The sequence below is a fragment of the Nicotiana sylvestris genome, chromosome 11 (assembly GCF_000393655.2).
Source record: "Nicotiana sylvestris chromosome 11, ASM39365v2, whole genome shotgun sequence".
Lineage (NCBI taxonomy): Eukaryota > Viridiplantae > Streptophyta > Magnoliopsida > Solanales > Solanaceae > Nicotiana > Nicotiana sylvestris.
The window spans coordinates 97178889-97202254 of NC_091067.1; the positions used below are offsets into that span (position 1 = coordinate 97178889).

The 23366-nt window shown below is 37.6% G+C and overlaps 1 protein-coding gene across 1 annotated transcript; it reads left to right on the plus strand.

Moving 5' to 3' along the window:
• The first annotated feature begins 9824 nt into the window (after positions 1 to 9824).
• LOC138881365 (uncharacterized) lies at positions 9825 to 14265 on the plus strand. The gene is made up of 8 exons (XM_070161588.1): positions 9825 to 10055; positions 10167 to 10292; positions 10386 to 10829; positions 11091 to 11426; positions 12188 to 12301; positions 12716 to 13107; positions 13204 to 13620; positions 13734 to 14265. Exons 1-8 carry the CDS (start codon positions 9825 to 9827, stop codon positions 14263 to 14265), a joined length of 2592 nt encoding a protein of 863 aa, XP_070017689.1.
• The last annotated feature ends 9101 nt before the right edge of the window (positions 14266 to 23366 follow it).

Consider the following 23366-nt stretch of genomic DNA (forward strand, 5'->3'; position numbering starts at 1 on the left):
ATACCATAAACCAGCATGTAGGGAGTTGCCCCAACTGATGTGCGAACCGTGGTGCGGTACTCCAATAGAGAAAAGGGTAACTTCTCATGCCATTGGTGGTGGTTCTCTACCATTTTCCTTAGTATCTTCTTAATGTTTTTGTTGGCAGCTTCTATGGCTCCATTCATCTGTGGTCTGTAGGTTGTGGAATTCTTGTGCTTGATTTTGAAAGTTTCACACATAGCTTTCATCATATCACTATTAAGATTGGCGGCATTGTCAGTAACAACGGAGTCGGGAACTCCAAAGCGGCAAATAATACGATCCTTGACAAAATCTGCGACGACTTTCTTGGTTACAGCTTTGTAAGATGCAGCCTCTACCTATTTTTGTAGTAATCAATGGCTACCAGAATAAACCTGTGTTCGTTTGAAGCAATGGGCTCAATTGGACCAATAACATCTATTCCCCAAGCGGCGAATGGCCAAGGTGAGCTTGTTATTTGAGCTCGTTTGGTGGCATTTTTATCATATCGGCATGCACTTGACATTGAAAGCATTTGTGGACATACTGGATGCAATCCGTCTCCATGGTCATCCAAAAGTAACCGGCCCTGAGTATCTTCTTAGCCAAGACAAAATCATTCATGTGTGGGCCACAGGTCCCAGCATGCACATCCTCAAGTAGCTTAGAAGCTTCATTTGCGTCGACACATCTTAGTAAACCCAGATCAGGAATTCTTCTGTATAAGTTCCCTCCGCTATGGAAGAAGTGATTGGACAATCTCTGGAGTGTGCGCTTCTGAGTGTGGTTTGCATGTTCCGAATATTCTCCCTTTGACAAATATTTCTTTATGCATATAAATGTAATTATACATTAATAGGGCTAATATTGCAATTATATGCAAATTAGTTTTAAAAAATGCAAATGCAATTATAAAAATGCACTAAAAATACTTAAGCACTATTTTGGCACAAATATAGGGTTGAGATGGCTAAATTACTATAACGATAATTTGAAGGATAATTATTGGGAATTTTATAAGTAAAAGGAAGAAATAAATCAATTTAAAACCTTTTAAAATTATAGAAAATTATAAAGACCTTGTGTATGCTTATATATGCCTATATATGCTATTTTAAAAGTATATATGTATATTAAAATATATATATAGGAAAAAATTGGGTATAAACATCGACCCCTCATCACTACTTCTTCGAGGTTAGACTGGATACTTACTAGGTACATGTTGTTTATGTACTCATACTAAACTTCTGTACTTAACTGTACAGGATCTGAGGCAGGTGCATCTAGTTACCCGTCCTGCACGCTTAGTTGATCCCTACCTCGAGACTTCATGGTGAGCTGCCTTCCGAGTCGTTCTGCAGCAGCTGGAGTCTCCCTTATGTTTTATTTTTCTGTCTATTTCTTTTCAGACACTAGGCTAGCATTCTTTTGTATATTCTACTAGATTGCCCACACACTTGTGACACCAGATCTTGGCACATACACTAGTAGACTTATGATTTTGGGTTTGCTTACATGATTCGATTTGTACTCATTGCTTCTGTTTATTTATGTTACACTTGCAAATTTCTAAATCTTTTTAACAAATAAGGAAATGTCACCACTTAATAATTTATTTAAATGGAAAACCACTTGTTTGATTAGTGTTGGCTTGCCTAACAATGGTGTTGGTGCCATCACGACCTATAATGAAATTTGGTCATGACAGAATTAATGAACAAGCAAATGAGAAGAGAAATTTCCAGCAGTAATTCAATTAACAGTAGCAAAAAGAAGCAAAATCACAATGGCTTTGGCTTTTAACCGGCCAAGGTATCAAGTTTCAGAGTATAATAAGTGAGAATGAGAGAATAATACAATCATTCAAGTTTGTCTTAGGGGGATTTGGGGAAGGGGTTATATAGTGGTAGAAGTTGAACGAACAAACATAGAAGATAATCAATTAAACACAAAATAAGGAAAGAAAATATCACATGCAATCAATGATAGAAGCATTAAAAGAAGATTCAGAACCCAAACCCTAGTTGGTATCAAATTCAGGGCGAATCATTCACAAGCCCTAATCACAATGGAATCAACGAAGATATACTAGATACAAGAGAGAGTTTTCTTTTCTCCAATGTATAGAACCACAAACGCACACAGAACAATAGAATCAAAGCCAAATATGTGAGGATCGAATTGCCATAATTATAATGGTAGCGAAAGTTACCATAAATGAATGATAATAACAGAAAAGGTAAGTAGGATCCGCGTATGAGGAAGGACGTTGGGATCTTTTAGGTCGGCTAGGGTATGGCCTCTGAGGGAGAAGAGAGCACGTGAGGGCGGCTGTGGAGAGATAAGTGCATTTTAGGGTTTGGTCACAGGGATATAAGGAGAATATGGGATTTATTATGGGTTGTTGATCACTTAAAATCAGTGGCCAAGATCGAATAGGAAACGGGGCGGGTCAAATGAGCGGGTCCCTGATCGGGTCAAATTAGAGGCTCGTTTGGCTTGGGATTTGTGAATTGGGCCAGGTATTTGGGGTGTTTGGGCCATTAATATGGTCCGCAAATTTGCATAACGTGGGCTATATTTTAAATACATGAAATTAAGGAAAAATAATTTAAAAAATAGTTAAATAAAATATAAAAATTCCATTTATGAAAATTAATACCTTAAAACAATATTTGAAGATTAAAAAATGTAAAAAATATTTTTACCCCAAAAAAGAAGACAAATGCAATCAATTGTAAAGTATAGGCTATTATTGTGTAATTAGCATAAAAATGCAAATGTAATTATATAAAATAAATTAAAATATTATAATGTGTACATGTAGGTATAAAAACTAAATTCAGATGATTAAGTCATCACAAAATAATTTGAAAGAATAATTAATAAATACTTGAGTAATTTGAGTGCAAGAAAATCAATTTTAAAACATTTAAAAATCATAAAAAAAAAATATATAGAAAATACTTATATGACCCTTGTAAATGCAAAATGATATTTTAAAAGTATATGGAATACATTGTAAAATATGAGGGCAAAATTAGGTATCAACATCAACAGAATTGGTCAGTGGTCGTTTTTGCGATCAAGTTTTCGCAATTGCGGGATTCGCAAAGGTCGCAACTGTGACATCTGCAGCTTGTTTATAGCTAAGTATTTTGGGACTTAGATGTATTTTACCATATTTTAAATCCTAGAGTCGGTAGGATGTGATTTTATGGAGTGATTTTCGTACTAAACTACTCGGTAAGTGATTTTAATCAATTTTTAATTTTATTTCATGATTATATATAACATTTAACATCAAATTCATGAGCATATAAGAGGAATTATGAATATTTTGTCTATATTTTGAAAAATGAAAATTTGATATTTGAAAGTCTAATTGGACTCGAATTTGAAAACAATAATACATATATAAACTCGTGGGATTATGGGTAGTTGAGACCTACTGTTTGACTCGAGTTTTGATCGGGCTGCCCTGGGTTGACTCTTTTGAAAATGGTATAAAAATCATAGCTTTATTAATTAAATTTGGTTTCTATTGCATTGCTTGCTATTGTTAAGTCGCTTTTGGCTAGATTTGAGCCAAGTGGGGGTGTATTTTAAGAGGGAAAGCTATTTTGAGTGATGAATCAGCCTAATTGAGGTAAGTATCTTGCCTAACTTTTTGTGAGGGAAACTACCCCTTAGGTTTTGGGAGATGGTACTAATTCAAAATATGTGGAAGACTTGTACGTGAGGTAACGAGTGTGTATACGGGCTTATATGTGGTATTTGATCAGTATAGACTTCTAAGCTTCTTTCATGTATTTAATTGTATTTGTCAGAATATGCTATATTTTTCATTGTTGAATTTTCTCTTACGTGCTTACTTCAAGTTGTTAGTACATGTTCTATCTTTTATTGTCAAGTTCACTCTTATGTGATTTATTTGTTAAATGTAATTACTTGTCAATTCATGCCTCATTTGTTACATGTCTTAATGATTAATTGATTATTAATAATCGTGTCTTTATTTATAAATTGTCATTACTTGTTATGTGATTTTGGGAGTTATCGTGTAACATTATCATCTGTTTGTGACTTCTTGTGTAGCTTCGTTATTGCGTTTGGTTTTGTTGATACTCTGTAGTTGGTTGTAGTTGTTTGTGTAATTCCTATTATTTAGGGATCGGATTGCACGCTATAACGATATTGAAATTATATGAAAAGATATGATATGGAGCGATAAGGATGGATGATATGATATAGGTGGGATCAGGTTGCACGCCGCAAAGGATATTATTATTATTATGTGGAATCGGGTTGCACGCCACAACGGATATTGCTATTATTTTGTGGGATCGGATTGTATGCTGTAATAAATATTTTTATTATTACTTGGGATCGGATTGCACGCCGCAATAGATTGATATGTTGTAATTATTGTGACAGTAAAGTTATCCTAAATTGTTGTTCTCATGGTGTGTTCTATGTTGGAACGGTTTATCGGTTGGACGGTTATTATTTTTTTCCTTAAATTATTTCACCGGTATTTGATCTTATTGGGTTGACCGTTGTTAATCCAGTATTGGAACGATATTGACTTCTTGTGCGAGTCATGCATTCTACTTAGTTTGTTATGTTATCCTAATGTGCTAATATGTGATTCCGTTATTTCTTGGAAAATTAATTGTCAAGGTGAATTTATGTGCATGAGAGAATTATCTCATATTCGTTCGAGTTGTTGGTAAATTAGCTGTTTTAAATAAAAGAATTCTTAAGGTGTTTCACGCATGCCACTTTCAAAATAAAACTCGTTATCTCACTCGGCGCTTTATTATTTTAAATGGTTTTCTCATTTTTACATTAATTGAGTTTCAAATTATATTTGTCACCTTATTCGATGTTTTCTTTACTTGAAAATTTTCATCACACTTTACTTTTAACAAATTATATATTTAACTCATTAATTTAATGGGTTTTTTTCTTTGTTCAAATACGATATTTTACTTATTTTATTAATTTCTAAGCTAAACCTATATGATACTCTATTTTGTATAACTTATTCTTACTTTACTTTATTATTTGATTTCTAAAACAAACTCATTATATTATCTGACGCCTTACTTTATTTCAGATTATTATTACGGTTATCTAGTATTAAATATATATTTCTCGATCATTTTAAATCATATTTGACACGGTTACAATATACATGGTAGCACTTGGGCCTTGCCATGCGAAGGTTATTGTTATTATGGGCACAAGGTGCCAAACGTGAGGATTTGGAAATTTACTCATGATTTGTGGTTATGAGGTGTGATGCATCGGGTAGTTCTTGTTGCAAGTCTATGCATTGGGAACGATTGGATTAATTGAGTTTCCATATATTTTTCCTTATTTGAGTTCATTTATATCTCTTAGATGTTCAGATTATGTTACTGCTTTATTCCCGTCTACTTCTTGTTGCTATTTGTGCTTTCATTATTTTCATTATTGGTTGTAAATCAATAATCTTTCCGTTGTTAGTCTTACATTGATGTTCTTTCCATTATTAGTTTTGTGTTATATCTTGCACAGGTTTATATGTCTGATAGGTGTCTTGACCTGGTCCCGTCACTACTCTATCGAGGTTAGGCTTGATAGTTACTGGATACCACTATGGTGTACTCATGCTATGCTTATGCACAATTTATTGTGTAGGTCCAGATACTTCTGATTGAGTTGGTTTTGAGACTTATATTTGCGCGGATGAAGACAAGGTATACCTACTTGATGTTCGCAGGTCCCGAAGTCACTTTCTGTTGTCTTTCATTTCCACTGTTTACTATTATTTCCCCAACAAAACTAGGTAAGGCATTTACCTCAAAGAAGCTAAATCAATACTCTAAGAAGTCGTTCCAGTGTGAAACAACCTACGAACGGCTCAAATCTAAACGAAATAACTTAATATCATAAACAAAAGCAATAGAAAACGATTTTGAATAATAAAGCATCGATCTTTAACTAAACTCAAAAAGCCAACCTCGGGCCCGGACCCTGAAACCCAACAAAACTCATAAATTCTGAACACCCATTCCGGTAGGAGTCTAAGCATACCAATTTTATCCAATTTCGACCTCAAATTGGCCTTCAAATCATCAATTTATATTTTAGAAAAGTTGTTACTAAATTCTCCAATTTCTTCAATTTGATTCATCAAACAATCGCTAAATTTAAGGTTAGAATCATTAAATATAAATAAATCTGAGTCAAAATACTTACCCCAATCCAAATTATTAAATTCCCTCCAAAATTGCCCAAATCCAAGCTCCAAAACCTTGTGAGAAAAAATGACTAAGTTTTAGAACAAGTAAAAAAATACAGCACTTGTTCTAGCACGAATTAGATCCTAGATGACACCAAAACTCACATTTGATATACCCAACATAATTCTTATGAGATTATACCCAAGATAGCCTTTTGACTCACCCAATTTGGCTTTAAAATGAGGGAGATATGATGTTTTAACGTTTTAAAGGAAGCCTGAAAATTTTAGGGACATAAATGACATTTTCATCATTATTTACCCATAAAAAACCAGCAATAAGAAAATCTTTGTTTTAGCACTCAAAACTCATTCAGAATCTCCCGCACACTCAAAATACTAAAAAGAGGTTATCTTGACCCGTGATAACTAGGGATTCTAGTCTATTTTATGCTCCTTTTTGCTTGAGTTTTAGATTAAAAGTGTGTACAAGTATTCTCAAAAGCTAACTTATTGTGCTTGTTTGCAGTGTTTGGTCAAAAAGAGACAAGAAAGTCAAATCAGCTCAAAAAGGAGTGAAGTCTGCACAAGTGAAAGCTGAGTCAACTGAGCGCTACAACGAAAAATCAACCGCGGACGCGGAGGATTCATCATTGAGGAGGTCTTGATCTCGCGATCCACGGTGGCAAAGATCAGAGAGCTGCATTTTTGGGACTGCAAGTTACCGCGAACAGCGGTGATTTTATGCGGCTGCGGTGCCTCTACCGTGACAGCGGTCCTTTTATCACGGTTAGCGGAAGAGAGATTTAGAGAGTCTGAAGTTGAGCTGAAAGTTAAAGACTGTGGTCTGCGCTTGATTTTATGTATCCGTGGTAGCCTCACTGCTACAGTGGTCCATTTTCTGCTGTCAGCGGTACCTCCGTTAGGGGCATTTTTGTTCGAAAATTTTAGTTGTGTATAAATACTTCTTTTTCAGATTTTTAGGTTATCTTTTGTTCAGCTGAGCACGTGAAACCGCCGTTTTTTCCTTTTTGAGTAATTTTATAGCTTGTTTAGCAATTAGTCTTAGATTCTTAACTTGTAATTACATTTATGGCTTCTATTTCATCTCAATCTATGATTTTTTCTTCAATTATGAGCAGCTAAACCCATTAGCTAAGGTTGTGGCTCAACCCTAATATGGGTATTTAATGGGTCTTCTATTTTAGGGCCTAGATGTTTATGGGTGATTGATATTTGGCCTGATTTGTGCTTTTTATGTTGAATTGGTGGTTGCAGACACTAATTTGTGCCTTTTTGACTTAGTCTCTTCTTGAGAAAGAGAGCTTAAGTCTAGGAAATTCAGGCCAACAAGGAATTGGGGTGCATTCAAGAGATTGATAGCCCCAATTAAAAGGTTAAACCTAGAGATAGTAACATTCGACTTGAGCCAACTTTGCTTGCACAAATTGAACACCCAATTGGGCTTGAGAAAGTGAATTAGGGCAAAGTCACTCAATCTACCGAGAGGTATAGAGTGAGTATCTTCGTGCATTGGCTATATCATGATCCCACTTATAACATTATTGTCCTAAGTTTTAGATTATGTTAGATACTCACCTAGGAGTAAGTCACTTCCCTAGTGCCTTTTTATCCATTTAGAAAACCCTACAAAAATATCTACTTAGCTTAATTTTGTGCATTATTAGTATTAAATTAAAAGTATCAAACAAACAAAGAATGGTTGGAAGTGCAACCAAAAACACTGCACATCGCTAGATTAGATAGGAATCCAACTCCAAACATATCTTAGCTCCCTGTGGATTCGATCTCGTCCTTTTCGGTTAAAAGCTGGATCGACCGCTCTTGCCACTCTATAGTGGTGTAGGGTTGGACCCAATCACTTTTTGGCACCGTTGCTGGGGAGCTAAACGGTTTTGGCTATCTATCTGACTAGTTTTATGTCTTGTTTTTCTTTCCTTCCGTGTTACTAACTTGTGTGTGTCATCAATTTAGGTACAAAATGGCAAACAATGATCCTCTTGAAAATATTTTGCCAGGGGAGGAGGTAGATTATAATGGTGAGGATGAGGTGCCTATAGTACCTCATGGTCAAAGATGAGGCCACCAGTCTAATGATAATGTTCCAGACCCTCCTCCGCCACCTCCAAGAGTGGCTCCTCGGGTGCTTCTAAACGAAGGCTATGCTAGTGCAATTGTCCCACCCAAGATCCGGGTGGGAAATTTCCAAATTACAAATATGATGTTGACTTTATTGGATCAACGAGGGTATTTCACAATTGCTCCCCATCAGAATGCACATAAACATCTTAAAGGTTTTGTGGATACCTGTTGGGAAAGCAAGCAAACAAATGTGTCAGAGGATGCATTGCGACTGAGATTATTCCCTTTCTCACTTAGAGGGAATGCTTTGGACTGGCTCGAAAGGCTTCCCAACCATTCCATCACTACGTGGGATGAGTTGGCGGACAAGTTTATAGCTAAGTTTTTTTCACCAGGGCATATGGTGACTTTGAGAGATGAGATTTTGGCCTTCAAACAGGAACCTAATGAACCACTTCATGAGATCTAGGAGAGATATCGGACAATGGTGAAAGATTATCCAAACAATGACATGACCGAAGCAATGATTTAGCAGACATTCTACCATGGCATTACACGACCAATCAGTTTGTAGTGAACCAGCTAGTAGGGGGATTTTATGAACACACCTTATGTTGATGCGTGTGAGATATTGGATGAGATGGCAGATACTTTCTCAGCTTGGAAAGGTCGAGCCAATGTGCCACAGGGTGACTCCACTGTCATCTACTTGCACAAAGAGCTCCATGATCATGGTCAGGCAATAGCAGAGTTAACTACAACAATGAACCAGTTGGCAAAAGCTCAATTGCAATAAGTTCAAGCTCCTAGACAAGTAAATGTTATGGAAGGTGTCAACATGTTGGTCAATAAGAGGCGACAAAGTGGTCAACAAGGTCAAGGTAGTCCGGATCAATATGAGCAAGGTAGTGGTGGTTACAATCAAGATGACGGCTATGATGAGCAAAGTGAAGAAGTGCAGTACGTGAACAATTACCAAGGACAAAGGGGCAATGCTCCTAACCAACAATAATAGTGGAGATCCCAAGGAAATTGGGGGAATCAAAACCAACAAGGCAATAGCAACTGTGGGAACAACAATCAGAATGGGGGAAACTAGAACAACCAGGGCAACTGGAGTAGCAACAACAACAATTGGGGAGGAAACAACAACCAAGGGGGTTGGAATAATGGCAATCAAGGGAATCGGGGGCAAGTCTTTCAAAGGCCCCCGATATATCAACAACCAAACAACCCACCTCCATTTCCGTCCTAAGGTCCTAGCTCATCAAACAATGAGATGGGAAGGATCGAGATGATGTTTGAACAAATGATGAAGAAGAATGCCGACTCCAATGCCTAGTTGGCATCCCACAATACTTCAATCCGAAATTTAGAGGTTCAACTTGGCAAGATTTTGCAATCTTTGAATACTCGCCCTAAGGGGGATTTACCTAGTGATATGGTAGTAAACCTGAGGGGTGGGAACAATACCGGACATGCAATGGCGGTGATTACTAGAAGCGGTCGAGGTGGTGATAGGAATACCTCCAACCAAAATGAAATTGTGAGTGATGAGGTTGAAGTACAAGATGATGATGTTCCTATAGTTGATGAGCATGTGAGTGAAGTGAATTTGAATGTGGAAGTGAGAATTTATATTAATGATAATGAGGTGGAGACTCAAGATGATGTGAACCCATCTAGGGAACACGTAATAGATATACCGAAAACGGTAGTACCCAAGGCTAAGGCTCCCTTGCCAAGGCCTCCTCCACCTTACCCTTAGAGGCTTGCGAAGCAAAAGAATGAGAACCAATTTAGGAAATTTATTGACATGATGAAGAGCTTATCAATCAATGTTCCTTTGGTGGAAGCTCTTGAGCAAATGCCGGGTTACGCCAAGTTCATGAAAGACTTGGTGAATAAAAAGAGATCCACGGATTGTGAGACCATCAAAAAGACTCATCAAGTAAGTGCAATTGTGCACTCGATGGTTCCAAAGCTTGAAGATCCCGGCACTTTCACCATTCCATGAACCATTGGGATTGCATATTTTGCAAAGGCATTATGCGATTTGGGAGCAAGTATCAATTTGATGCCTTACTCCGTGTTCAAAACTTTGGGTATTGGTCAACCAAGGGCTACTTCAATGAGGTGGCAAATAGTAGATATAACAATAAAGAGGCCGCTTGGTATTATCGATGATGTTCTTTTTCGGGTGGACAAGTTTATTCTACTTGTTGACTTTGTGATTTTGGACTGCGAGGTCAATTATAAGGTTCCGATCATATTGGGAAGACCTTTCCTTGCAACTAGGAAGGCATTGGTTGATATGGAAGCAGGGGAGCTCACCTTCCAGGTGGGTCATGAAAAAGTGGTCTTTCATGTGTGCAAATCAAGGAAGCAACGAAATAGTACTGAAGTGTGCACTTTTGTAGATCTTGTCACGAAAGTGATAGTTGATGATACTAGTACAATAATCAATGTGGAGGATCCTCTAGAAGCGGTATTGTTGAACCTTGATGTGAATGAGGATGAAGGTCGGGTGGAGTGTGTCAATGCTTTGCATAGAATGGGCTCTAACTCTTATGAGCCTTGAAAGCTCTCTTTGGATCTTGAGAACAGAAAGACTCCACCAACAATGCCCTTAATTGAGGAACCTCCCATTTTGGAGTTGAAGCCTTTGCTCTCACATCTCAGGTATGAATTCTTAGGCCCTAGTTCAAATTTACATGTTATTCTTTCATCTTATCTTACTAACATGCAGGTAGATGCAACACTAGAGGTGCTCCAAAGAAGAAAGAAGGCAATTGGATGGACTCTAGCTGATACTCGGGGAATAAGCCCCGCCTTTTGCATGCACAAGATTATACTTGAAGATGATGCCAAGACCTCCGTGGAACATCAAAGGAGGTTGAATGCGGTTGTGCAAGAGGCTGTCAAAATAGAGGTGATCAAGTGGTTGGATGCAGGGGTTGCGTACCCCATCTCGGATAGTTCTTGGACTTCGCCGGTGCAATGTGTGCCAAAGAAGGGTGGTATGACTGTGGTTACCAATGAGCAAAATGAGTTGATTACTACTAGGATTGTCACCGGATGGAGGGTATGCATGGGCTACCACAATCTGAATAAAGTGACCCACAAGGATCACTTTTCATTGCCTTTTCTTGACCAGATGGTAGACAGGACATGGCGCGACTTAGGATTACTGAGGACATGGCCCTTGATAGGGAATTATGGAGGTCGAGCATTAAGGTTGTAGGTTAGGGGAGAGTGAATATTTCTACAGCACAATAGAGGGAGACTATCCAGTTAGGAGTTAGACTAGGAATGTCATTGGTCGTCTATTGATGCAGGGCTTTCCCTTCTAGTTGTACTATACCAGCCATCTATTTCGTATTTCGTATTTTGTATCCTGTATTTCATATTTCATATCTCTTATATATTGTTGTTGTTATTTTTATTACGCATTTTTATGGCACTAATATATCATCTCCTATTGCTTTTTTGAGCCGAGGGTCTCCTGGAAACAGCCTCTCTACCCTTCGGGGTAGGGGTAAGGTCTGCGTACATATTACCCTCCCCAGACCCCACTTGTGGGATTATACTGGGTCGTTGTTGTTGTTGTTGTTGTACTCAAGTTACAACCAGATTTTGATTGCTCCAGAAGATCAGGAGAAAATCACATTCACATGTTCGTATGGCACCTTTGCCTTTTCTAGGATGCCATTTGGTTTGTGTAATGCACCGGCTACATTCTAGCAGTGTATGATGGCTATATTTACCGACATGGTGGATGACTTCTTGTGAGTGTTCATGGACGACTTCAGTGTTGTAGGTGACTCTTTTGATGAATGTTTGAAGAATCTTGACAAGGTGTTGGCTCGGTGTGAAGAGACCAATCTTGTTCTTAACTGGGAAAATGCCACTTTATGGTCGAGGAGGGCATTCTCCTCGGCCATAAGATCTCAAAGCACGGTATAGAGGTGGACAAGGCTAAAATTGAAGTGATCTCAAAGCTTCCTCCTCCCACTTCAATCAAGGGGGTTAGGAGTTTTCTTGAGCATCCAGGGTTCTACTGAAGATTCATCAAAAACTGTTCTAAGGTAGTGAATCCTTTGTGCAAGTTATTGGAAAAGAATGCCAAGTTCGTGTTTAATGAGGAATGTATGAAAGCTTTTGAACTTCTCAAGTACAAATTGACAACCACTCCCATTATTACCACACCCAATTGGAGCTTACATTTTGAGCTCATGTGTGATGCAAGCGATAATGCGGTAGGAGCTGTCTTGGGCCAAAGAGTAAATAAGATGTTTTGCCCGGTGTATTATGCAAGAAAAACAGTGAATGATGCTCAAGTGAATTATACGGTAACGGAAAAAGAGTTGTTAGCAATTGTGGATCAGAAAGAAGGTGATAGTTCATACCGACCATGAAGCACTCCGCTACTTGATGACAAAGAAGGATTCCAAAGCTCAGTTGATGAGATGGGTTTTATTGCTTCAAGAGTTTGACCTCGAGATTGTGGATCAGAAAGGGTGTGAAAACCAAATGGCGGACCAGTTTTCCCGCTTGGAGGAAGAGGGGAGGCCCTGTGATGGCCTCGAAATTAATGATTCATTCCCTGATGAGCAACTCCTCTCTGTATCTATGAATAACATGCCTTGGTTTGCGGATGTTGCCAACTTTCTTGTGACCGGTATTGTTCCGTGTGAGCTCTCTTCTAACCAAAGGAAGAAGCTTAAATGGGATAGCTTGGACTACTACTGGGATGAGCCCTACTTGTTCAAAATCTATAATGATAGTGTGATCCGGAGATATGTTCCATAAGAGGATCAAAGGAGTATTCTGGATGCTTGTCATTCCTCTCCCTACGGTAGTCATCATGGTGGGGCAAGGACAGCTTCAAAGGTGCTTAGTTGTGGTTTTTATTGGCCTACATTGTACAAAGATGAGGACGAGCTTGTGAAGAGATGTGATGAATGTCAAAGAGCAGGTGGAATTTCAAAGAAGGATGAGATGCCTCTCACCACTATTCTTGAGGTTTACATATTTGATATGTGGGGTATTGACTTCATGGGACCTTTCGTGAGTTCTTGTGTTAACACGTACATTCTGGTAGCCATTGATTATGTTTCAAAGTGGGTTGAGGCCGTGGCTTTACCCAACAATGAGTCCCGGAGTGTTGTGAATTTTCTCAAGAAGAGTATTTTTACTCGGTTTGGCACTCCTAGAGCAATCATCAGTGATGGAGGGTCTCATTTCTCGAATAAGGCATTTGACACTTTGCTTGCAAAGTATGGTGTCAATCACAAGTTTTCTACCCCTTACCATCCTAAAGCGAGTGGGCAAGTTGAGGTCTCTAATGGGGAGATCAAGAGATATTGTCAAAGACGGTTAATGCAAATAGGACCAATTCATCGAAGAAATTAGATGATGCTTTGTGGGCTTACAGGACTACTTATAAGACTCTGATTGGTATGTCTCCATACCGGTCGGTGTTTGGGAAAGCTTGCCATCTCCCGATTGAGTTCGATCACAAGGCCGTGTGGGCCTTGAGAAAGTTGAATCTTGAATGGGATGTTGCAGCAAATCTCCGGGTGGAGCAACTCAATGAGCTTGATGAGTTCCGATTTCATGCCTACTCCAGCTCGTCCTTGTATAAGGACAAGATGAAGTACTTACATGACAAGTATTCTAGTGGCAATGAGTTCAAAGTGGCTGATTTGGTTCTCTTGTTCAACTCCCGGTTACGATTGTTTTCGGGAAAGCTTAAGTCAAAATGGAGTAGACCTTTTGAGGTGGTGCTTGTGACTCCGTTTGGTGCTCTTCATTTGAAAAACAAAAATGGTGAGATCAACAGAGTTAACAGACACAGAGTCAAACACTATCTTGGAAAGTTTGATGACAGCCACGTGGTAGCAATGATCCATCTCAAGTGATTGATGATAACCTGCGTCGTGCCGCAACGTTAAATCAGACGCTTCTTGAGAGGCAACCCATGTGTTTTTCTTCTTTTTCTTGTTGATTTTCTTCTTAGTGTAGGATTTGTTTTTGAACTAAATAGTTGTGAGATGTGTGTAGGGATGTTTGATGCAGTGCAGGACTAAGCTGGAAAAATTTGACACTCTCTAAAGATTGGACCGCTGCTGCGCTCTATTTTTCGTGGTCGCGGTGGTCTTACCACAGAGGCAGAATTTGATGGTGGTCAGTGGTGCTAAAAAGTCGAAAATGGGGGTTCTCTGAAGTTTCAACCGTTGTCGCGATGCATTTTCTTCGGTCAACGGTGGCTTACCGTTGTCGTGGAGAATTTTCTACTCTCAGCGGTGGTCTCAGAATTGCAGCACTTCAGTTTTATACCAGCGCGGACCACGGTAGGTAAGATCGTGTGGGCCCTTGGGTATTTTCTATAAATAGGCGGTCATAAGGCCTTTTTCCCTTTTCGCCCATTTCACTCTCAAACTTAATTTCACTGTTCACTCCATACCCTAAGCAGCATGCACAAGATTTAGAGTCCATTTCCTTTGTACATTTCACATTTTCATTTCACTTATTAGTCTTCAATTTTGTATTTGTTGTTATTTTACCTGTTAGTTTTTACTTTTTCTTCCCCTTTTCTTTAAATTTTAACCTAGGGTTGTTTAATCTTAATTAGGCTAGGCTTCATATAGTTAGGAGTTGTTAATGAACACCTAGTGGAATTAAAAATATAGAGGCGACTGCTAAAATGCAAGAACATCTGAAACCCTAGGTGTGTTGGGCCCAATTTTAACTTTCGTGGCCGCGGTTGATTTTCTGCGGTTCGTGGCAATATGTTTTATCTGAGATTTTAAAGTCCTGATAACCACGGTCAGCGGTGGAAAACTCCGCTGACAGCGGTTCCTCTCTACGACCGCGATAAATTTTCCGCGGTCCGCGATGATAAAGTTAAGAAAGATATAAATGAGGGTCTGCGACCGCGGCTGATTTTCTGCGGATAGCGGTGCAACTACTGCAGCCTTCCTCCTTTTTCGGGGATGAGGGGTGTGATAGAATCAGAGGGTGGGTAGTCTGATCCCCACACCTCTACGGCCGCGATGCATTTTCTGTGGTCCGTGGTACAGCCTTCATGGCCGCGCTCCTTTTTCTGCGATCCGCGGTCTGCAATTTTTTTCCTATGCACTGTAAATTGTCCTGCTGTTTTCTTCACTAATTCTTCTAGCAACTAACAATATTCTATGGATTATGTAGACATGTGATTTTTGACCCTCCCCAAGATTTTTTATATTTTAGCATGTAAATATTTAATTTAGGCCTAATATCGTTATTTCAACTAACTTTGACTCTTTCACTTTATTTTATTACAACAAAATGAAAATTACAAAAAAATAGTTTCATTAATATTTTGTAGTCATTTTTAATCTTGAAAAATACTAAAAATAGTTTTGTTTTAACGGTCAGTCTTATTTTAATAGCTATTTTACTAAAGTAAGAATAATTAATAAATGAGATCGTATTTTTAGTCTCGTTTGCGGCAAAAAAATAAATTTTGACTCAAACGACCCATTTTTAGACCTAATTTTGGACCATAATTCCTAGGATCATACCCCTTAACCTAAATATATCCCTAAAAACTTAAACCTATAAAAGAAGCCAACCCCTATATTTAAAAGGATCAGCCACAATCTTAGCCATTTTCCATCGGCAGACTCCCCTCTTCGCGCTCTGATTTCCTCTTCTTAGTTCTCGATTGAAAAGCAACACAGACAATACACAAAAAGGGAAAGGAACGAAAAAACAAAAAAAAATGGGGAGGAAGGCAGAGAAACGTTCTTCTCCTCTCGATTTTTAGATTTTATCAAGTTTTCTTGTTAAATTTCAAAAAAAATCAGAAAAAGTAAAAGATATATTCTGAAATCTCTTCCTTTTGGATTTGGTTTTCAAAAAATGGAGTCAAGCTGAATTGGGTGTTCGGATTTGGAGTTTCGTTCGAGATCGATTCCCGGTTTAAGTTCGCGGTTCTGATTTCTTCTTGTTGTTGTATTTACGTCGGACTTTCATCTTGGTAAATTTGTCATGGATACTTTCTTTACATATTAAAGAAGAAACGTTTAACAGGTTCATTTCTGATTAATCCCTCTTTATTCTATTCTAATTACTGCGAATCAAACTTCAAAAGAGACATTAAAAGATAGAGTTTAGTTTACAATGTTAATGCGTGCGAATTGATCTCTTTCGGTGTAGTAAGATTTCTAGTTGATGTTTTCTCCCAACTTCCTTTAGTGAAATCTCTGTTGTTATGATTAAGTAAGGTTAAGGTGTTTAAATTTCTGTTTTTGTAGAATTTGCATTAGACTGCTAGAGCATTTAATAGACAAAATATCATCAGCAAATGTTTTCAATTGTTTGTCCAAATGTGGAATTATATGCCTTTATGAGCTTGGCTGATCGTTCCTTTTCATTTGGTTTAGACATGTGATTGAGTTTTTTTTCTTCCTTTTTAGTCTTTATTATTATTAATTAAGAGAATCCATCTGCTCATTTAGAGATCTATGTGTTATGCTTTGCTTCCGTAAATTAATTATTCGAATATTTGTAGGCATGTCATAATATTGTTTAGCCATATTTGCCTTACTAGTATCTCATTCTTAACTGTTGGAACATTTTTTAGATAGATGCTTTAGAATAAAAATTATTTTTATTTTATTTTTTTTTATAAAAAAAAGAGTACTTTTTTAGTTATCTTAGAAGTTGTTCTTATCTTGTTTGAGTAAGAAATTCCTATAGTTCTTTAGAATTCTTTATTAACGTCGAGTCATATGCACAATTCGCTCGATCAAGTTTCGGCAGATATGTACTCTTTCAAACTGAACAAACCAATACAATAATCATATGCATCACACCTTTTCCTTGATTAGTGTTGGATTATTTGGTGCAGAGTGATACTTTGTGGAGTCGTCATGCCTTCAGTCATTCCTCTTAATACTTCTATTGTGCTTGAATGTCATTTATTTTGCCCTAATATACTAAATTACTTTATTGTGTCATTCCATTGTTTGTTTAGTAGGTTTGAGTGTGTGTTCGAAATTAGCAGAATGGATGGGATGGAATTGGACGTCTAAGTGGCTCTTTTGATAGCATTGATTCATTTAATGTACTATTTCATCTTCCGTGGCTCATGGTCCCTTTAAATAACCATATTGCTTATTTATATATATGTTTACTTTGTGTATCTGCTGGATGGTTTACTCTAGTTCTTAGTTTTGTTGGATGTAAATTATTTAGATAACGATGTTGGACCATGGGGTGAAATCTCAAATGAAATGAAGCTGAACATGAGCATGAAATCTCATTTAGTAAAAGTACTCCATAATCACATGTCTTTTCACACACAATCATTGAATTAGGAACTAAACAATCATGAACTTCGTAGTTTGCTTTAGGAGCATTAATTATAATTATCACAGCTATTACTAAAACTCGAGGGTACATTTCATGTGGCCCGGTTCTAATTTCCAACAAGGTTAAATAGAATGTGTCGTGAACCACGGGTGCATTTCATGTGGTGTGGCTTGCGATATGTTATTAATAACCTTGAATTAATTCTTTTAATAAGTAAAAGCGGGTTTTCAAAAGTTAAAATGCACATAGGTCTAAACATGTATTAAAATCAGATAATAGGCCAATATTAATAGTTGAGTGACTGTACTAGAACCACGGAATTCGGGAATGCCTAACACCTTTTTCCGGGTTAACAGAATTCCTTACCCGGATTTCTGTGTTCGCGGACTGTAAAACAGAGTCAAACTTTCCTTGATTCGGGATTTGAACTGGTGACTTGGGACACCATAAAATTATCCCAAGTGGCGACTCTGAATTTTCAATAAAATAATCCCGTTTTGATTGTCACTTTAGATTGGAAAATCTCCCTTATACCCCTTGCGGGGTGATAAAAAGGAGGTGTGACAGCTCTGGCGAATCTGCTGGGGATAAGAACCCAGAACTTCTAATTCAGGGTTCAGAATTCGAGCTTAGAATAATTGTTATATTTTGCTTTATTTATTATTTGGTTTTATTACATGTTTGGGCCTAATGTGCTAAATGTTGCTTTTTACAGTTTTGATATTGTTTGGACTGTATATAAAAATGTTATGAAACCCTCCTCTCTCTAAGTCTTCTAAATCATCTGGAAAGTGTGCACTTCGTGTGACTTCTTTTCTATTAGAGTCATATTCCAATTTTAGAACGATGTTCGAACAAGTTGCAAAGCCGGTGAAGCTTCTGTATTCTCGGTATGATGCCTCCCTTGGCTCGAGTTGTCCGCTCAGGTAAGCCAGGTCTAGAACAAATAAACCCAGGTTTTTAAACCTAGAATAACATAGCCTTATGCCAGATCCCTAGTAGGAACGCTTGTTTGCATCACGTGCATCTGACTTTGAGGACTCAACGCATGGATTGGGTTCGTTTAGGGCAGGTGTACCCAAAATAACAGACCATCTTGATATCCTATGTGCTACACGTTGCATTTTTTCAAGAGTAAAAGGGTCATTTGGCGGACCGATGATAGTTGAGGGCAAATGGAAAAAAAATGAGAAAGAAAAGAGGTTGAAGTATAAAAATAAAGCAAGTGGGGCCCAGTTATAATTTTCTTGCACACCTTTTCAAAAAAAACCAAAAAAAAGAGTTTGCATTTTCCCCATCATTTTTCTTAAAAAAAGGAAAAAATAAAAAAATAGAAAAGAAAATCCAAAAATATGTTTACGCGTTTCATCATTTTGTTCAAAACAAAAGACAAAAATATTTTTTTCTCTGAATTAGTTGTTATTTTTATTTTTTGCCCGTATCGAAACTTCCCGAACTACGCATACCTGATTCTCGTCTTTCGGGGCGTGATACGTAGGCAACCCACATAGGGTCTGGTCTTCCTAGTAAATCTTAGGTTCTTTGCTTTGCAGGGTCTTAGCCAAAATTTTGCACTTCTAGCCATCTTTTAGCAAAATAAGTCATTTTGCAAAAATAGCTTCAAACATGTCTTGCATGTGTCTTACAAGGAGTGTTATTGTCTCACCTAGTATTGGTTTGAGTTTTTTTTCATATAGTGTGGATCTACTTACCGGGGTTTGAGCATGACAGACACCCCGTAACCATCCAGTCAGGATCGCACATTCAGGAGTTGCTTAAGGAGATTGTTTTAGGTTTTATGTTTTGAGTGTGTTCTTCATTTTATCTCATCTTTTACTTTTTAGTTTTGTACAGTAATATCGAGTTTTTTGTTATTTTACTTTCTATTTTATATTTGAAAAAGTATGTTGTAACTCAAAAATCTAAAAAAAAAAAAAAAGAGGTTTCGCATTTTATATTTCTGTTAGAGGTTTTCTTTAGAATACTAATTCTTTTAAGGTTGTTTTCCTTTAGGAAATTAATATGAAGAACTCAAAACAAAAATTTCTATTATATTTCCTTTTAGTACATTAAGACAAAAAATTCAAAAAATGAGAATTTTCTTTTAGTAGCTCTGTAAAAGTTTTCTTTAAAATTTTAGTTCCAAAAATCCAAAAAGATTTTCTTTGGAGGTGCTTCTTTGAGAAATTGATGAGAAAAAAAACCTTTTCTTATTTTCATTAGAACTTTAGGATATTGTACATAGAATAAAAAAACATACTTTTTCTTTGGTTTATTTTCAGATTTTCTTCCTTAGGTAATCAAAAATTCAAATCCAAAAACAGGTTTTTATCTTTTTCATTTCTTGTTTTGAAATTTTTTCTTCAGGATATCAAGTGAAAATTCAAAATATTTTTATTTGGTTTATTCTTTAGATTTCCTTCCTAAAAAAAGGAATCAAAATATTTTTTTCTTGTAGGAATTTTTCCTTAATAATTTCCCATAGAGTATTTGTTTCAAAAAGAAAAAAAAAGACATGCTAGTTAAGCTAGAGTTTAGAGTAGGTTATAGAAGATGTAGTCTAGAAAATATAAAAAAAAATTTGCTTCTTTTATTTCTTTTTTCTCATCAGAGTAGTCATTAAGGTAAAAAGAAAAAAAAAAGAACGTCAATTTGTTTACTCTATTCCTGATCTTCTCGAACTATGCAAAGATCTGATTCATGCGGCATCATGATACGTAGGCAACCTACATAGGGTTCGATCGAAATTTTTTATTTATATGAAAAAAACAAAAGGAAAAAAAAAGAAAAAAAGAAAAGAAAAGAAAAAAGGGGGTGAAATGATGGGATGTGAGAAATGAGAGGAAAGAAGAGAGTGATAATTAGCCAAAAAGAGGAAGGAAAATGAGCAAGCAAGTTCTAGAAAAGCAAAGAAAAGAGATGATTGAGATGAACAAATTGGGATGATGCCAACTGACCTTCGTACCCTCGAAATCATTTTAGAACCGATAACTGTGGCTAGGTGCATTGCACATAAAGTGAGATTATCTTATGTTAAATGCCCTAACGCTAACGTGATGACTTCATTTTGTTCCTTTTGTTATCTTCATTATTGCAGAAAGATGGTTGGTTTGTGGTTCTTAAAGTAGTAACTCTTCTCTACAACATAAAGTTGAAAGGCAATGACAGATGACAACAGAACTGAGTTGGTTGATACGGGTGTCCAAAAGCAATTGGTTGAATAGGACAATGGGTTGGTTGAAGAGGTGAGGATGTTAAGACAACACATGGCAGACATGTATCGGGCTTGGATGACTGGGAAGGAACCACCCCCGCCACCACTTACCTTCCTAGATGCTACCCTTACCCAAACTCCGGTCATAGTGCCACATGATTCCCCATACTCTCCAGATTTTCCCACTTATCACTCTTTTCCCAACCACCCTAGTAGCTTCATCACTCGTCCTTCAATTACCTTTCCCCAAAATTGCCCTCCTGTCATATCCACTATCCCAAACAATAAATACTCACTCAAAGCTCATGATGCCCAATATTACCCCTCAAAGGTTGCCCACAAGGTTCCTGACTCATACAATTAGAGCCTTCGGAATGACCTCATATTGAAAATGAAAAGTTCACAGGAAAAGAAGGGCGAGATGAAATATCCAGGAAGCTGAAAGGTATAGAACAGTCCTTAAGGAGCATGCAAGGGATGAGAAATCAGATTCATATGTTCCCTGATGTTCACCTGCCTGTGGGGTTTAAAGTGCTAAAGTTCAATTTGTATGAGGGGCGTGGAGATCCGGTAGCCCATATGAGGGTTTATTGCAGTGAAATGAGAAGTGTTGGCGAGAAAGATGATTTGTTGATGGCATATTTCAGTGAGAGCTTGACTGGGGCGGCTTTGGAATGGCATAATCGTCAAGATGTTGGTAAGTGGCATACATTGGGCGACATGGCTCAAGATTTTTTTCGACACTTTCAATACAAATCAGACATTACCCCAGACTGCTCCTCCCTATCTAAAATGGAAAAGAAGCTGAAGGAAAGCTTTAGGGAGTTTGGGCTCAGATGGAGGGAGCAAGATGCTCGAGTCAGCCCACCGATTGTTGAAGAAGAAATGATTGAGCTTTTCCTACAAGCTCAAGGACCCACCTACTTCAGTCGTTTAATTCCGACCTTGGGTAAACATTTCAATGATGTGGTAAAAATGGGGGAGATGGTAGAAGAGGGAATCAAGTCAGGCAAAATCATAAGTTATTCGGTATTGAAAGATATTACGAAAGACATTCAGAACATCCCAGTAAGTTTGGGTGGAAGAAAGAGAAATAGAAAAGATGATCCTCTGAGCATTCATGCTCAATGCTTTCAGCCTCGACATCGACCCCGTGGATATCCTTATGCACCATATGATCCTCCCCAATGCTACTTCTCTCCATAGAACCCCCAAAGTTTTACATCACTTTCCCAGTACCCTATCCACAATGCACCACCATATGCTCCACACCCACGAGGCCCGCGATGGCCCGCACCACTTCCCCAAATGTCTTACCCGCCCCCTCAAGCATATCATCCACCTGACCGCAAAAGGTTCCAACCGAGGCCAGAATACAAATTGAAAAGACTACTGAAAAAAGGAAAGGCTTTCACCCCTATTGGAGAATCATATGCCAGTTTGTTCCAAAGGTTGAGGCAATTGGACATGTTGAAGCCGATTCAAATAAAAATGTCAAACTCTCTGCCAAAGAGGTTTGACTTTTCTCAAAGGTGTGCATATTGCTTCGATGCCCCGGGTCATAGTACAAAAAAGTGTTGGCACCTGAAAAATGCAATTCAGAAGCTTATTGATGTAGGTGACATTGTCGTGCAAAATCCAGATGCAGCAGACACTAGACAAAGTCCATCGCCTATTCGTAATGAGACTCATATGGTGAATATGATTTGTTTTGAAAAGGAATATGAGAATTCTTCTGAGATCCTCGGAGCTCCACGTGCTGCAAAGCTTTCGGCGCTATCAAATGTTGATCTTAATAATGAGACGGGAAAGGGAACCCAAAAGCAATTTGTTAAGAACAACGTGATAAAGACTTGTGAAGGTCCTAGTATTGATTGATGCAGAATTCAGTGGCTAAGATGTTGAGCTTGGTGATTGGAAAGATGCTCCTTTCTTGGTTATCCAGGGGGAGTATTGGTGGTTTATTTTATTGTCATTTCTGTTGTCCGGTTTATTTCAAGGTTGTAATCCGGATATTGTCTTATGGCTCAAACCCTTATATCCTTTTATTTTGCCTGGTTTGTTCAGTTGTAATAACTCGTTTAGTGTTATCTAGGTTTGTTCCAGGGTTGTAACCCTGGTTTAGTTCTTGTTTTGTTGTTCAAACCCCTTCACCGTTTGTCTAATACAATTTTCTATTTTCTGTTATTTCTAGTCATTTCTGTTTAGTTCTCTTCTCCTTTTATAGTTCTCTTCATGCTGGTTCTAGTGACATGACATGCACGTATAATTCTAGGCCTGGTCTTAAAGGTTAGTTTAATCATGAAGCAATAAAACAATTGTGAAGATGATAGGGACATTTGAGGGAAATTACTAAAGGCATTTTGAGATCATTAGAAGCTCGAACTGTGTGAAACTGGAGCAGATAATTTGGGAAGTTAATGGGGTGACAAGAATTCGTTAAAGGAG